Genomic DNA, 17829 nt, shown 5'->3' with positions numbered 1-17829 from the left:
TTAGTTTTCTTATTCTCTAAGAAATCTTAAATCTACTTTCTCAAAATTAAAATTAAATTTTTTTATGCATAATAATTCAATAATAATACAAATTTTCATGCAATATATTGTATATATATATATATATATTAGATAATAAAACAATTGAAAATATTTATAAATACAATTTGACATAAACTAATTTTTTTTTTATATTTATAAATAAAATGGTTCATTATTATGAATATGTTTTTAAAATTTGCAGTAAAAATGCTATTAAATAATAAAAATATCTTTTTTTAAAGAACAAAATTTAATATTGAAGATTAAATTTAAGATTTTTTAAAGTAGATAGAACTAAAATTAAATAATTTTCGAAATTAATTTTTGAGAAAGTTCACTTTTAATAATTTACTCAAAAGAGTTTAGATTTTCAAACCTAAAAAGGGAATTGATTCAAAGGGAGAAAATAGATTAATAGAGTTTAGGTTTGGTTATGAAAATTATAATTATATTGAAAGCTTATAAAACACTCATTTCCACCTAATTGCACTTTCCCAAGTTCATTACTTTTCTTCTTTTCCACCCCATTTCCTTCCTTTAATATATATAACTAACTCTCTTTTTGCAATTGTTTTGTTTGTATTTTGGATGCCTTTTACTTAGCTATAATATTCATATATATTTTTCATATATCATTAACTATGACATATACTGCCAAATAGTGATATCGATTTAATTCCTACATGGATCGACAAATATATTTTGTTTAAACGAAACATTCACCATTTAGTACATGTTAAAAAGAGAATGTCGTGTGAGTTTTGACAATAATATACTTTTTTAATAGGCATCTTTCTTGTTGTAGTAACGTCGAGCAAGTTATTAGATATTAAAATCATATAAAGAGGTGAGATTTTTAATTTTTTTTAATTAAACACATTTATTTCGTTACATTGAAACCTAGGGTAGGTTTCAACTTAGTAAAGAATGTGTTTGACACATCACATCATCAATATCGGTTTATCAATGTATGTTTAGGTTACTTAATTTTTTTTTATTACGTGATCGTTGCAAATATAACAATATGGTCTAAGACATTAGCAAATGTAACAAAATGAAAATCCACCTCTTAGTCACTATATCTACAGTAATAGTCCATCAAAGATTAATTTTGTTATATTTACAATTCTTTAAACATACTGCTATACACATTTAGGGCCCTCTTAGATTGACGAGAAAAAAATATTTAAAATAACATTTGAAAGTATTTCAAACGGTTATCGAACAATATTTCAATAATTTTTGTTTCCAAATGAATTATTTAAATATTTAACCATTTGAAAGTTAAACCAAAACAAACCCTTAATTATTAGTCTTAAAAATGTGATCAATTGCAATAAACGTTTTATTAATACCTTACTCCGTGGACCTTAGAATAAAGACGTACTTGATTAAATGTGTAATAACTTAAAAAAAAAAAAGAAGACTTTTTTTTTTGTTTTTAATTTTCTTTAGTATTAATGTAGATTTAAAGTGAAAACTTTCTTCCGATTGAAAAAAAAAAAATTGATTGTAAAGAAAAGAATATTATTGAAATTGAGAGATGTGGAATGATAGGAATTGAAGTTAACTTGTAAGAACAAATATAATTATAATGTCTTAATTTTGGGGGGGAAAAAAGAATAAAAAAGAAAGCATATAATTAATAATTGAAAAGAGCTTAGGAGTGGATGTAAAGCTAAATGTCACGTTGGGCACGTGGAGCAATTTCAGGCAATGATTGGGGCCTAAACCCTTACATTCCTTCCCTTCCCATAACATTACAATATGGACATTACATCACTTTTAAGGTTTCTCTACACATCAACTTTTCTAACACAACAAAATCAAACCTAAATAAAATATTTACTTTTTAAGATTATAATTTCTAAATGACAAAATTCTAATACCCATTTTTTTTTTTTTTTTTGCATTTGTGGAATAAAATATTAAATATTTGATCTCGAGATTGGTATTATATACTTGATGATATTGATAATATACTTTTCAAAATAGGGTTTATTGAAAATAGAGAAATTGATAAACTATTTATACTTTATAAAACAAAATATTAAAAGATAGAATTAATTACATTTGATTTTTCTACAAAGTTAAAATATTTTGCAAATGTTTTATTATTTTCGTAGGTTAAACTTTCTGGGTTTTGTTGAATGAATTATTAATATTTTAAATGTTATTATAATATATATTAAAATTGAAAAGTATGTTGGATAATCTTTTTCTTTTTTGTTTTAATTGGTTAGAAATATTTCTTATACTTTATTTTGTTGTTTTAGGATGATGTAATATTATAGTTCATATGTGTTAGTCATAAGTAGAGATAGAAAAACCATTACGATACAAATTTCAGACATAAGTGGTTTTTTTAAAAATGACATTTTGAAAAACACGTTTTTCTTCTTATTGTTGTTGGTGGTGTGTTTTTGTCGTCGCTGTCATCTAGGTACATCAAACGAAAGTCAAACTGAACTTAATTCAGCAATAATTGACACAACGACATTTTATCTTAAGATAGAAGGTTCTCACTTGTCGTACTAAAAAAGTGCATGAATAAATTTCAAACTATTTAATTGAAATTAAAGAAATGAAAGGAAGAAGATTTAGAAGATTATTATAAAATCAACCGTCTTTCATGTCATTATCGTAAATCTAGATCCTTAAATCTAAGATGGAATATAATGTAATTATAAAGACAAAAAATTAAAATGTCTTATAAGTTATTTTGAAGTTTAAACAAATGACTACTAACACAAGTTTGTTACACATGGTGACATTCTACATCTCCCAACTCTCTCCACTTGGAATAATATATTTATCAATACACCATTTTATAATTGTCAATCAAATATTTTTATTATTATAAAGACAAATAACAAAAATTTAAAATTGCAAAACTATGATTGTGAATAAACATTTTATTTTTCAATCAAGGTCATTAATTCTAAAATTCTAAAAACCATCTTTCTTATATTAAACCATTATTCTATACAAATATCACAACCAAATAGATATATAAATGTAGGCTGGAGAGGCTATTAATATTAATGAAATATTGTTGAAATTTAGATGTTAGCTCAAAGTGGGAGATTTTATGATCATTGGGAAGTCAAAATGGATTGTTGGCATAAAGAAGAAGATGGAATTTCATTTCACTATACTTTGAAGGCTTTTTTTTTCCTTTGTAAAATATGGACCCAAATTTGCATAACCAAAATTGAATTGGAGGATGGAGACAAATCCAATGGCTGCCAATGCCATGGTTTAATTTTTAATATAATTAATAAGTTCTTTTTAAAAGGGGGAAAAAATAAATAAAATAAAAGAAGGAAAGTAGTTGCCAATTAAGGTTGCCTTTCTCTTTGGTTAGTGGTACCCATTGATTTTTTTGTTTACTATTAATTGACCAAAATGACAATTTGAAATTTCAAATTTGCCCACTTGGGAACCCCTCAACCCCCCCTTTTCTCTTCAACCCCTTTGTTTAACTAATGAAAATTTTCAAAATATATATATATATATATATATATATATATATATATTTTTAAAGAATATGGCTAAAAAATTTATTTGTTTGGTTAGAAAAGATAATTTAAGTTATAGAAAACATGAATATAAAAAATCAAGATCGTGTCTAGTAACCATTTCGGTGTTTTAGGTCTTCCTTAACAATCATTTGATTGATTTAGTTCTTTAAATTTAAGGCTATAAACTTATTTATTCAATCTCTTAATTTATTTTTTTAATCTATCTTTTACTCGCGGTTCTACAATTCATCTACTAATTTTTCAACATCAGTCGGCTCAAACCTCTACTTAGTTTCACCCAGCCGGCTGGACGAAAAGTGAGTCTTTCCTTTTGAAAAATGAAGTCAAATTTTGAAAAAACAAAAAGAAGTAGATTTTTTTAAAAAAAGATATTTTTTAAAATTTGTCACTCTCGTACTAAACTATGATGCAAAGTTGTTGTAAGAATATGAGAGGAAATAAACTTAATTTTTAAAAACAAAATGATTAGTACATGATTTTAGTTGTTGATTTTTTTAAAAACTAAACTTATAAACATCACTTCCTCCTATTAGTTTTTATGTTTTGTTATCAACATAATAATTGCTTTTTTAGATTAAAACTAAAATTTGAAAACTTGACTATTTCTTAAAAACTTGTTTTTTAAAAAAAGGCTAAGGAATCATTTGATACAATAATCAAAGAGAGTTAAGTTGAGTTGATAATTATTACAGAAGAGAATAATTGAAGGAATTGATGCAAATACCGTAATATTTAACCTCTTCAATTATCGATTAATAAAACGGTGAATGAGATTTTTTATCCACCAAACTCAACTCAATTCGACTTGGAGACCTTTTATAAAAATTAAAAATTTACCTAAAAATTTCGACATTTATGAATAAAAAAATAGGAAAATAACCATAATTTTCAAAACCGAAAGAAACTCAAGTGAAACCCAAATGAAACCCAAATGATCGATAACGGTTGAACTAAAAAAAAATAAATAAATCGGAGAGTCTAACCTACCATGTAAAAGTTGGTGTGACACCCTTTTCATTTTTGCAACTACTTACATATAATTATCCAATGCTTTAAGGTACATATCATCATAATTCTTATGTGGTATTTTGGTATTATATCTTTTTCTATCAAAACATTATTTAGAAGTGACCACACACAATAAATCAAAACAAATTAACATTTTAAATACTAAAATAGTAAAGAAAAATGTAATTTGACTTTTTCTTCATTATTTTTGTACTAAAAATTGGTCAAATGACACATTATTTTAGAGATAATATATACTAATTTATATTGCAAATACGAGGATAAAAATCCATAATCTATTTAAGCAAGGTTTTGCTAATTGCTAATTAAATAAAATTATCGAATTAGTATATATTGATTTTTGGAGTTAAATAGAAAAATTAATTACTATTTTTACCTTTTACACAATTTAAATATATAATTGATACAAAGTTAAATAATAAAATATTTATCTCTAACAATAAGTAATAGAATGATTAGAAATGCCTCTAAGATTCAATCATGAAAACACCAAAACTCAACAATAAAATATCTTAATTCAACTAAGAAAGTTTCCAATACAATCAAACAAAACCAATAATTATATATATATATATATATATATATATATATATATATATATATATATATATATATATATATATATAAATGCTATAAATGGCTTAGCCTAAGTGAGGTATTAATTATCTCACCATTTGTTTGATTATCTTGAAATTTTAAGATTAAAATTGAGTCACATAATTGTTCAAATTTATTAATTTATTTTCATGAAAAATGGAATTGAGTTTCATTTTATCTTTGAGTTTAATTTATTATTTCTTTCATTAAATTTTTTTTATTTTTTAGTTCCCATTTAATTTTTCACTAGGATACTCATTTTTTCTATATATATATATATATATTGCTAAATTTCATTTTTTTATTTAGACATATTTTGCCTAAATTCTTGCTATTGTTAGTCAAATTTCAAATTCAAAGTACAATTTATTTAAAACTACTTTTTTTTTTTTTTAGTTTTCAAAACAATATTTGATTTAGGAAAATATTGGTAGAAAGTAAACAACAAATAGACTTAATTATAGAAAATAGAAGAAATTAAATTGTTTCCCAACAAGACCTAAATTATTGATACGTTTTAAAGTTTATGTTTATTTGGTCTAATCTTAAAAAGTGTCTTAAATATAAATTTATCCATTATATCTCGAAACTTTCGATTTTAAATACAATAAATACGTATACCAAAAAAACAAAATTAATTGTTCTGTAACAAAAATAAGATTAAAACTCATGTTTAATGAAATCATAAATTTTCAAGTTTTCTTTAGAAAGATAAGAAACCAATTGTGTGGTTTTTTAAGGTGGAATTAGTTAAAGACTTGTTAGATATGGAACTGAAAAATAAACAAGATTTAAGGTTAGAGATTTCTTAAACAATTTTAAAGTTCAAAATTATTACAAAAGTCGATGGATTTACTAGATATTTTAAAGCTTTAGAAATAATGTGTATACAAATTTTAGTAATATAAATGTTTAATTAACCTTAAATAAGTTACCTCAAATATAAAGTAGATGTTAACCATAAACATCTATCATTCAAAATGCTTCTATTCTTATTGTAGTAAGAAAAATTAATCCAACATACAAAATTTTATGTCTTAGAAACATTGATAGCAAATTAAGATGAAGCTTAATTAAAATGAAACCTAGAAGAGACTAAATTAAGAACAAAATTAAAAAATAAAACTACAAAGCATTGAAAAGAAAAAAGAAAATAAGAAAAGAAAGAAATTAAAGAAATAGAAGAGGAAATTTCCGGAAATGCCACGGATCAATAAAATGAACAAAAGGACAGAACAGGAAACGTCAATACTAATTTACACACTAAAAATTAATGGTAATTCTGTAATATATTTCAACTTCAACCCTTTTTCTCTACCCTCTCTCCCTTTAAGACCCTCCTAAATCGGCCCTTTCCCCCATCGGTAAACAAAAAAAAGTCCCCTCTCCTCTCCTCGCCTCCGCCGCTCGTGGCCCCCAATTCCCGGCCATCCTGCCTCCGCCGTCGCCGGCGCAGGAAAAGATAAAAGAAGACCTCTAAACCCTGTTCTGTTCCGATCGAATTTGAAGTCCAAAAATGGGATCGGAGTTAATATTCAGAGGACACGACGAGACCCAACCGGCGGCGGACGCATATTCCCCAAAACCCCCAAAACCATGGCTGTCCGTCACCCGTCCGATTCGCTACATGCTCCGTGAACAGCGCCTCCTTTTCGTCCTCGTCGGCATTGCCATCGCCACTTTCGTTTTCGCCCTCTTACCCTCTTCCAATTATCCTTCCCGGGTCGGATACGACCCGATCCCCACTGAACTTGCCCGGTGGTCCAATACGCCGTCGTACGAACACCGAGCCGGCTTCCAAGTCCACCGTGTAATGAACTCCGGCGGCAAGATCCCACTTGGGCTGAAGCGGAAAGGCCTCCGGATCGTGGTGACCGGCGGGGCTGGGTTCGTCGGGTCGCATCTTGTGGACCGTTTGATCGAGAGAGGCGACAGCGTGATCGTGGTGGATAATTTCTTCACCGGACGGAAAGAAAACGTGATGCATCATTTCGGGAACCCGAGATTTGAATTGATTCGACACGATGTTGTTGAACCGCTTCTTCTTGAAGTAGACCAGATCTACCATTTGGCTTGCCCTGCTTCCCCTGTTCATTACAAATTCAACCCTGTCAAGACAATCATATCCTTTTAATTCTTCAAATTTTCAATACTTCAACTCTGGTTTTATTTTTATCTTGAATTCGAGTATTGGGTTTTGTTTTTCTTTGACTCCGGAATTTCACAAGACCAATGTGGTCGGAACTTTGAACATGTTGGGATTAGCGAAGAGAGTTGGAGCAAGGTTTTTGCTGACCAGTACCAGTGAAGTCTATGGAGATCCTCTTCAACACCCACAAGTTGAAACCTACTGGGGCAACGTCAATCCCATCGGTCAGCTTTTTTCTCCTCCTTCTCCTCTTCTTCTTCTTCTTCTTCTTCTTCTTCTTCTTCTTCCTCCCTAAACATTTTCATAATTAATAATTTCCTCTCGCGCACGTTAGCATCCAACACCATAGTATTGCTAACGTGCTCAAACATTTTTCAACCTGCGCCGTCTTTCACGGCTGCATTCTAACAAAAATAGGCTGGATTCTAACGTGCACACATCTTTATTTTTAGTTAAATTAGAGTTAAATTTCAAGTTTATAATAGAGATGCTTATAGGCATCGTACCTCTAAATGGGTTCTCGAACTTATAAAAATACAAAAGCCTTTGAATTTTCAAATTTATGTCTATACAAATCTTTTTTCTTTCTTTTTTTTTTTTAAATAATAATTGAGGAATTATCATAGAATTGAATATTTAATACCCAACCAAAAACATAAAAAAAACCATATTTAATACATTAGTTAAATTTTATAACGTGAAAACAAGAATTTCGAGACATAAAATTAAAATGCTCGAAAAGATTTATTTGTAGGCCACAAACATTTAATTTAATCGAAGGAGGAGAACAAGAAGAAAAAAAATGGTCGGAGTTTTTGTTAAAAGGAATAGAGATCTCCGTGATTTGCGGGTCCCTCGAACCCACACGCGTCATACGTAATGCCAACCTGAGGCACAGAGGATTAAATCCGGGAAGGGTAGAGTTAGTAAAATGGAAAACCGATGAGGGCATTTACGTCTTAATAATATGTTTTGAAACCGCCATCTTTGAATCTAGATCTAAGAGAAGGGCATTTCGGTAAATTAAGGTATTTGTCGGAATGTGCGACAGGTGTCCGAAGCTGTTACGATGAAGGAAAACGCACGGCCGAGACGTTGACCATGGACTACCATAGAGGAGCTGATGTTCAAGTAATTAATTAATTCCTTTAACCTTTCGTTTATTATATTAATTATTGCGTGTTTTTTTTTTTTTATAAAAAAAGAAATATGTGATTAATCAATTCATTGTTCATGTTTTGACAGGTTAGGATTGCGAGAATTTTCAACACTTATGGCCCAAGAATGTGCATTGATGATGGTCGTGTTGTTAGTAATTTTGTTGCTCAGGTAAACCTTGATTAGACGTGGCGATTTTAAATGGAAAAAAAATGGAAAATTTATGTTACTAAGGCATTAAATATTTCGTTTCTATAGATGGGTATTTAGTGAAAGGTTTTTCAATTTTTCCCAATTTGGATGTGGCGGAGTTTTGATTTTGACTTGATTGTTATTATTGTTATAGTAAAGGGAATATTTTGGATGAATTGGCATAAGAAAATATGCTTAGATGGTTTGGCCATGATGTGGCAAATTTTGACTTAGTCTGTTGGGTTGGTTGGTATGGTTTGGTTAAGCATGGGATGGGATAGATATATCAAAATGTAACGTCGCCATTTGGTGTTTAATGATGCACGATAGAGACTGAATGAAAATGTAGTTTTGAGGTCTTGATGTTATTAAATTTAAGGAACGAACGGAAATGGATACGTTTTATTTTTCTTAATTAAAATGGTTATGTTAGATGGTACAATATTGAATTTACTTTCACTCATCATCTTAGGCTTTTGGGTCAATTGATGATATAATATGGTATTAGTGAGTAGATGGTCTAGGGGATTCTATGTTTAAACTCCTACAACAGTGTTATTTCTTTTGTAAACACAATTGAGAATATGTGTTAGATGATATAATATTAAATTTACCATTACCCATCAACTTAAGCTTCTAGATCGATCAATAATTTAACAAGTTAAGAGGATTCTATTAATGATTCTTTTTGGCAATGCAGGCTTTGAGGAAGGAGCCTCTTACTGTCTATGGTGATGGGAAACAAACCAGGAGTTTCCAATATGTTTCTGATCTTGTAAGCACTTTTCCCTTAATTTCTCTGTCTGAGCATCTGTCCATTTTCTAGGCATGGAATTTAATCTCGATGTTTATCAGTTTATGTATAATACTCGAAGATTTTGTAGTTTGTTTAAGTTTCCATACCTTGTTAATGCTGAAGTTTTTGGACCTAATGATGACTTAAAACTGAGTTTTCAGTTACAAACAGTTTATTGATATTGTTAACTGATATAAAACGACGTGGATGTTTAATTTGGTTTGATAGGTGGAGGGATTGATGAGGCTAATGGAGGGAGAGCACATTGGACCTTTCAATCTTGGTAACCCTGGTGAATTCACCATGCTTGAACTAGCCAAGGTATCCTTTTTCTTCTAATTTCTAATAGACTCTTCAACTAAGAGAACAAAAATGTCAAATGTTGGAAAATAACAACTTGTCATATTAGTTTTAACTAAGTAATATCAAAATAACGTCGTAGTGATGTTAATAACATGTTTGAAAAATGATCGTCAATATGTGGCTTGAACAGGTTGTCCAGGAGACAATCGATCCAGATGCAAAGATAGTGTACAAGCCGAACACAGAGGACGACCCTCACAAGAGGAAGCCAGACATCACCAAGGCCAAGGATCTTCTTGGGTGGGAACCCAAAGTTCCTCTTCGCAAGGGTCTCCCGCTCATGGTCTCCGATTTTCGACAACGTATCTTTGGTGACCATAAGGACAACAGTGGGGCTAACGTGGCAGCGTAGTCAACGTAGGAGAATCAAACCAAGTTCTTCTTGAACCATTAAAATTAAGTATTGATGGTTAGAGTTGATAGTATAAAGTGGAGGTGCAGAAGCAAAAGGGAGTGAAAGTGAAGCTTCTGTCTATGGGAATCTAATAGGTTAGATTTTGGGTGGCATGATGTTTAGAACAATTTGTTTTTGGTTTTGGTTCTTCTTTCTTCTTCTTTTTTTCTTTTTTTTTTTTTTTTCTTTTTTTTTGAAAAATTGTTATGTGTTAAGTTTGATTAGAGGAATTGGGGTGGGGTTAATTTGTGGTTGTGGAAATGATGGTCCATCCCATTCACATCAATTACAGAATTCTAAACAACAAAAATAAAAGAATGAAAATTATTGAGCCAAACTTATTGCTTAGTTGCTACCAAACTTTACTATTTCCATTTGCATTTGAGATGTACCGAAGAAGAAGAAAGAATCCCATTCCTAAAGTTCGATTTTCGTTTTCCTCTTAGCCCCTCCCTACAAATAAAATCAAAATAATTGAATTGGGAAACAATTAAGAATTAGACTACTTGGAAACATGCTAGAATTTATAAAAATCCATCAAAGATTCAAGAGCGCTACTCAAAAGTTTTAATTTCAAGAGCTTTATTCAATCAACTTAAGAAAGATTTTACACCCACCAAGATGAAGAAAGATGAGCCAAGAGAGCATTTTCAATCAACAATGGCGGCACTATATAATAATTATATAAGAATACTGACACTACATCGCCGATTGCAACCGCCCCTTCAAACCACAGAGATAACTCCCACGATGATTCTGACTTCTTCGACTCTCTTTCCCATTGCTTAATGTGGTTTGGCCATTATTTAATCTCTGATCAACGCCATTCCCATTTGAGCAAGTGGTGGATTGAAGTTGAAACTTCGCCGTGTTCCCGCCGGCATGCTTGTCAAGCCAATCTATGATGTCGGAGAACACAATTTCGATGTTCTCGTCTGGTTCTCCTGATGTCAAACCATGCCACATTCCTGGGTATAATTTTATTGTCTTGTCTCTGCTGCTTGCTTTCTCGTACAATGCTCTGCTTACTTCTGGGTCTGTTACTATATCGGCTTCTCCATGTAAGACGAAGAATGGAAGTGTTACCTGATTGATCTTCAGAGGTTAGAGAAATTGTAAAGTGTAGGCAATATGTGTGTTCGTATAAAGTCCTGAACTAACCTCGTGTAAGGTGTCTTCTAGGTTCATGCTCGCTCTTAGCATCTCCAGGGCTGTTTTCAGCCTGGGCTTGTCTTGGTATATTAACTTATTGTTCCTTATCTGCATTAAAAAAACTAGTGTTTATGAGGCTAAATTTCACAAATCGTTTTAGTAACATTTGGCTTTTTATTTTAAATATTTGAAAATTAAGACTACAAATTAATAGATTGGGGCAAAATCTTGTGAAATGCAATGAGTGAGTCCCTAACTCTCAAGAAGTTAAATAGAAAGAGGTAAAGTTTCCTAATTGTTGAATGAAAAATTAATGGAGGAGCTTGAACAACGAACGTGTGGGCAGTAGTTTTATACTGTGAATTGTTAAATGCATGGAAGAGAAATTAAAAACTGTAGTTTGATCATGTATGTATCTAATGGTTGGGAGGGAAAAAGTGCATTCAATAATCTTTACTATTCTACGTTGTGTTGTGTATTTCACATACCTCTTCACGCTTTATGGGGTCCTTGAAGGCTGAATTTATGACATCCTTTGTTGGGACAATTTTCCATTTGGGTATAATTTCTTCTACTCTTGTTAACAGATTCACAACCACAGGGTGCGGCTTCACCTTCTCAGATATCTAATGTTTAAACGAAGCAGTTAGATGAGAAATGAACGAGCAAATTGATCATTAAAAGTCTGTTTGGATGGATAGTTCCATAACTTTTAAAACATTTAAAAAGTCGTTCCAAACTGAGTTTGAAGGTGGGTCGTTAATTCATATATGTACCTTGCACATTGGAGCTACGAGAACAGCACCATTCCAAAATCTGGGATTTTTCTTGTGCAGAAGAAGGGCCACGGCCCCACCCATTGACTCTCCATACAAGAACCTGCATTTGTCTCTGTACTCTTCCTCAACTGGTAAACCATAACTTAAAAGTTTAGAATCTCAAATGGTATTTGGGAGTATAGATTGAAAACTATATCTCATTATTTTAAAATATAAATCTAATGAAACCGAGTAACCGTGGGAAAACAGAACAAGTTTTGCATATGATAGAGATTTTGTTATGAAATTTTTGTACCTGGTGGTTTTAATATTAAATGGCCCAATTCTAGAAATTAATGAAAACTAAACACTTCGCTTTAAATCATAGAGCATTCCACCTCCTCATTATCTCTCTAGGGATGTCTTACTCATTGCGAAATGGTTGGAGTCCTAACACGGTTTTCATTTCTAATCACCAGTTGGTCGATTGTTTATAAATGTGTGATTGAAATGAATATCGTGTTAGGATTCAACTATTTCCCATTAGGAGAGATGTCTCTAACGCGATAGTGCTCTATGACATCACTAGGATTAGTTTTCATTCGTTTTCTAAGATATAGTCATTCAGCACCTAACCCTTTTGGAATTGGGTCATTTGTACATAAACCTCTTTTTATTACCATTCAGATATGAGATGATATGTTGACATACCAGAAATGGAAGTGAAGAAGGCATAACAATCATTAACAATGTTTTCAAACTTCTTGATGTAACAACGAGCTCCACTGGATCTTCCGTGTCCTTCATAGTCCATCCCAAACACTGCGTACCCCGAAGTTGCAAGTCGATGTCCACATCCTAAATCAACTTTCAAGTGTTAATATAGGTGACACAATGAAATTAGAGTTCATTTTCCTTTTCCCCATGGTAATGTACTGAAATTTAGAATTCTTAAAATTGAGCCACCATGCATTTTGTTGGTATAATCCATTAAACCTTTTATTAACAATGTTTTCTGAACTTGGAAACACTAATGCATCTGAAATCCATAATGAAAACGAATTGTCTACCCAAAAAACGAAAATTCAACATTGATATTCGATTGACTTTTATGTAAAAAAAATAATTTAAAATTTTTTTGGCGACCTGACCTTCACATGAAATCTGTACTAATAACTTTTTCTTGTGAATTTTATCCTGGAAATCAAATGTAGACAAATAAAACTGAGATTTATTATTTTTTTTTCTTTAAGATAGCAGTAGGTGTACTTTTTCTTGCACACACACATAGTTTCTCATCAAATACCTATGGATTTTATCTTTTAAAAAAAGAAATTTCATAAAACCTCGAAATCAAAAAGGTCGATATTAATAACATCTATAATAGCCATCACCCAATTTTTTCCGAAGTAGATGAATAAAAAAAACTAAAGGTATTTGAAGAACTGGTGGCTTAATAAGGTACACACGAGCTTATGCATAAATTAACAAATTAGGATATGATTTAGACATTATTCTAATCTTGATAGGATCTATAATCATGCGATGCTGATGCACACAGAAAAAGGAAAAAGGAAAAAAAAGTAAGTAGATAAGAAAATGAAATTTGATTAATTGGAAAAGAAAGATTTAGAAGGAAAAATGAAAAATGATTTTGGAGTAAATGTAAAACCAAATATGAAAGGGAAAGATGGGTGTTTTTAGTCAACTTTTTTGGTTAAAGGAAATGACAACAATATTTGAGTCTTCATGTGAATCAGACTTTCTAAGTTAGGCAAAAAGATTGTTGTGGTGATATGTTACTTACAATAAAAACAAGAACACAAAAGGGAAAAGGCCAAAGTGAAATATGGTGAGATGTTCGACACTTGTCATTGTTTGTTAGCCTTCCCAAACTAACGCCAATAATTTCTTAAAATAAAAAAGGTTATTTATTGTTTATAATAAGTCCATAATTTTTTATTAAAAAAAACAAATTTAAATAGGTTGATTTCTTATTAAACATTTTTTATAGATTACTATTTTATTTTATAGGTCAACAAACGATAAAATAGTTTTGTTATTATTATTATTGTGTATTTGAAAAAAAAAAAAGAAAAAAAAAGAAGCCAAAACTATCTTTTTTTATGTATTTTATTTTTCTTCTTTAAAGAGTGTTAATTTAAACTGTTCTTTAAAATGGGAGACAAAAAATCAAAAAACATAAATGCATATATTTCGCTGTATGGACACATACAAATATAAATATCAACCGACAAGGATGGAAACATTTTTACTATAGGTTAAAACTTCAAATACTCTATTTCTTCCTATATTTTAAAATTTGTTTAACTTTAGACCTAGGTAGATTTTTAATTCAGTCCCAATCTAGTTTAGGGTTGATTTTTTTTATTTCTTTTTCCTTATATCTAAGGATTTTACTATGAATTTTGGAAACATAATTCACAATTTTTTTTAATTGTTATTATCAATTTTAATTAAAATAATAATAATTTTAACGTAAGCTAAAATTGAAATAATTGAAAACCTAGGAATGATCAAACTTCAAAATATAAAAACAAACCCCCACTTCTTTTGGTACACTTGGGGTGGAGAATTTGATTACGAAATCTTATGTCTACGTGAACTTAAAGGTGCAAGCAACGGTTAGGCTCATGTTGACAATAAATCATCACTTTTAGTACCTACTTTTTAGAGTCTTATTTGCATAACTTTAAATTTTTAAAATTAAAAAATGACAAACGTTATCTTGTGATACCTATTTCTATTTCAAAAATAATAATATAATCTTCTACCAATATAAAAGAGGTTTTTCAAATATAGAAGCAAACTAAACTTACGAACCATAGCAAAATCATTAAATTCCCTTTAATCATATAATATATAGACATTTAAAATATATATAACATAATATCTAAATTCAAAAGTATAATACTCCACCAAAATCTACTTCAAAATCAACTTAATTTCCTCCCAACATTAACAATAATTTTCATATTTCTTTCAAAATCTCGACCAAATTCAAAAAAACAAGAACTAATTTTTTAATTTTGTTTTCCAAAACTTAGCAGAAAATAAATAGTGTTTGTAGACACGGTATTAAAAAAAAAAAAACAAAATGGTTACGTAAAGAAACCTAAATTTAGAAAAGATTTTAATACTATTTTTTAAATTGAGTTTTAAATTAATATAAGAAAACTTCAAAACTTTAATTGGTCTGGTAGCTTATCAAATTATATTTTCACATTCACCAAATTAAATAGGTGGCAGTTGCAATTAGTTTCCTATTTAGTAGACCCAATTCTTGTATTTAAATTCATTTGAATTTTCATACTCCAAAAGTAGAAATTTTTCAAATCAAATATTTGTTGTTCGGCTACCAAACACATTTGAAAACATTATAAAACCAAAATTAGAGAATGAGAACAATGTTTTCCATACGATTTCTCCAAAATTTAAATCCCTCATTACAGTTTCCTATTTGAATAATAATTTTATTAGTTGAATTACTGATTTAACATCTAAACTTTCACATTTACTATTTCATCTTTAAACTTCTTCAATTACTAAACACAATATTACAATCAACATTGATTTTGTTTCTAAAATTTGTCCAATTTTTTATTTACAGAATTCAAATTTAAGAAAATTTGTAAAAACAAAGAAGAGTTTTCAAGAGGTTTTTATTTTGACTTTTGAAAATTAAGCTTATAATTATTTGGATTTTTTTTGTTATTATTTTATAAATCTGTAAAATATTTATCCTTTATTAGAAAAATTCTCAATTATAATAAATAATTTCTCAAATTTTTCTATTTTTTTTAAATTCCATACCGATTCTTTTACCATCAACAATTAAATCTTTGGTGTAAACGGATTAGGTTAGTTCGATTTACCCTAAGTATCAACCAACATTTTCTTTAATCTCATTTATTCTCTGTTATTCAGATTATTCTTCTACCCTTAATTAATTCTAAAAAAAATACTTTTATCACCCATGTTTATGTAGCCCACCTATTTCAAGTAAGATTGGTCCACATCTATTTTTTTAAAAAAATTCAAAAACCAACTCTTGAAATAGCTTATTTTTCATAAACACTTTATATAAATTTTGTTTCAAAAAGATTAAAAAGATGGATACATTACTGCATTTTCATTTACATTTACATTTTCAAATCCACAAAGGAACACAAATTTGAACACATTCAAAAAGAAAGAAGAATTTGTGTGGTTTTTCTATTGATTTTTTGTTTCCAAGAAAACGGGACAGGGGGCCTTCCATTTTGCATTGTTTCAACCTTCTGCCTCTCGCTTTCGGATTTATGTAAGAACACAAAATTAGCTTTAATCTTTTAAAAAATATATATGTTTAGGACCATTGAAATGTGAAAATGAGATGTGAAATTTGAGAAACAATGGAGGGCATTGGTCATCTGAATATGGCAAGTTGAATCGTCAGAGCTATCCTCATTTTCGTTTTTGAAAACCGAGCCATAAATAGTGCAAATTAAAAAAAAGGAAAAAAAAAGGACCCAAAGAGCAAAGCATTGAAACGAAACTGAAGAACAATAACTACAGAGAGAGAAAGAGAAGAGAAGAGAAGAGAAGAGAAGAGTAATAATAATCACCTCTCATGAATCCACTGCATTCCATGCCGTATCCTGCGCAACCAAAACAAAGTAAGAACAATAACTCTCGAATTAATAACCACACCAATCACCATATTCATCACATTACTCCTCCTGATCTAGCTAGCTCCCTCTTCGATAAAAAAAAATAATAATAGAAAAAACAGAGAGATATATAGAGAGAGGAAGATGAATGAACAACCATGGCAGAGAAACACAAGCGCCTTGGGTGAAGAATGCCTTGGAAGCCATCGGCATGTGAAAATCTGGACTCCTCTCGAATTCCTTATGTATTCCTTCCAAATAACCCCTCCATTTTCAGAACATTGATCTCTTTAATTAATATTATCTTCTTAAATCCAAACAAAACCACAATAAAATTACCACACAGTACTTCATATACCTCTTCATATTGAACCTCCATTTATTCCGAGCGCCGATTGATCAGACTTGAGATATATATAATATATATAGATATATAGATACAGAAAACAGGAATCAGGATCTTCTTCTTCTTCTTCGGATTGTGGGGAAACGAGAGAGAATTAAATGAGGAGTGATGCGGTCACAGAGCTAGAGAAAAAAACTTTTCCGATCCAAACGGCAGAGGGAACCACAAAGTTTGTAACAAACAGGAGAGAGAGAGAGAGAGAGAGAGAGAGAGAGAGAGAGAGAGAGAGAGAGAGAGAGAGAGAAAGAAAGGAATTTAAAAGGAAAATATTATATATAATATTATTATATATAAAGGGGAAAAGATTGGGATGCGCTTTGGGAATCGAAACTGATGAGGAGGATGACGATGAGGTGGAAAAGTCTCTCACATGCCAAATTATGTACTTCTAGATTTGTAGCTTTATTCTTCTCTTCTTCTTCTTCTTTTTCAATGTGCCTCCCAACCACTATATATATGTGTATATATATATATATATATATATATATATATATATATATATATATATATATAATACACACATGTACATAACTACATCACCTTCCCTTCCTTTTTCATAATTTTTTACTTTACTC

General features: G+C 30.0%; 2 protein-coding genes across 5 annotated transcripts; one reads left to right on the top strand and one right to left on the bottom strand.

The window, feature by feature from the left end:
* Positions 1 to 6556: 6556 nt before the first annotated feature.
* Positions 6557 to 10602, top strand: LOC103494769 (UDP-glucuronic acid decarboxylase 2). Of its 2 annotated transcripts, none has more exons than XM_051087448.1 (7): positions 6557 to 7340; positions 7444 to 7586; positions 8414 to 8493; positions 8608 to 8691; positions 9413 to 9487; positions 9737 to 9829; positions 10002 to 10602. In XM_051087448.1, the coding sequence occupies exons 1-7, from the start codon at positions 6730 to 6732 to the stop codon at positions 10221 to 10223; spliced, it is 1308 nt and encodes a 435-aa protein (XP_050943405.1). In that variant the 5' UTR covers positions 6557 to 6729; the 3' UTR covers positions 10224 to 10602. The 2 variants fall into 2 exon arrangements, with proteins under 2 accessions (XP_050943405.1, XP_050943404.1); XM_051087447.1 differs by having other exon boundaries at positions 6558 to 7336; positions 7440 to 7586.
* LOC103494767 (caffeoylshikimate esterase) lies at positions 10417 to 17614 on the bottom strand. Of its 3 annotated transcripts, XR_007822316.1 has the most exons (9): positions 17207 to 17465; positions 17006 to 17099; positions 16804 to 16836; positions 12887 to 13033; positions 12194 to 12324; positions 11906 to 12043; positions 11427 to 11525; positions 10883 to 11351; positions 10417 to 10718 (listed from the first exon to the last, which is right to left on the bottom strand). XR_007822316.1 is itself a non-coding variant. In XM_008456112.3 (8 exons), exons 1-8 carry the CDS (start codon positions 17225 to 17227, stop codon positions 10965 to 10967), a joined length of 1050 nt encoding a protein of 349 aa, XP_008454334.2. In that variant the 5' UTR covers positions 17228 to 17614; the 3' UTR covers positions 10769 to 10964. The 3 variants fall into 3 exon arrangements, 2 of the variants coding, with proteins under 2 accessions (XP_008454334.2, XP_008454335.2); XM_008456112.3 differs by lacking the exon at positions 10417 to 10718 and having other exon boundaries at positions 10769 to 11351; positions 17207 to 17614; XM_008456113.3 differs by lacking the exon at positions 10417 to 10718 and having other exon boundaries at positions 10769 to 11351; positions 17006 to 17113.
* Positions 17615 to 17829: the final 215 nt, after the last annotated feature.

The sequence above is a fragment of the Cucumis melo genome, chromosome 7 (assembly GCF_025177605.1).
Source record: "Cucumis melo cultivar AY chromosome 7, USDA_Cmelo_AY_1.0, whole genome shotgun sequence".
Taxonomy (NCBI): Eukaryota; Viridiplantae; Streptophyta; class Magnoliopsida; order Cucurbitales; family Cucurbitaceae; genus Cucumis; species Cucumis melo.
Note: the sequence above shows the minus strand (reverse complement) of the source record. Positions and strands in the feature narration are given on the sequence as shown.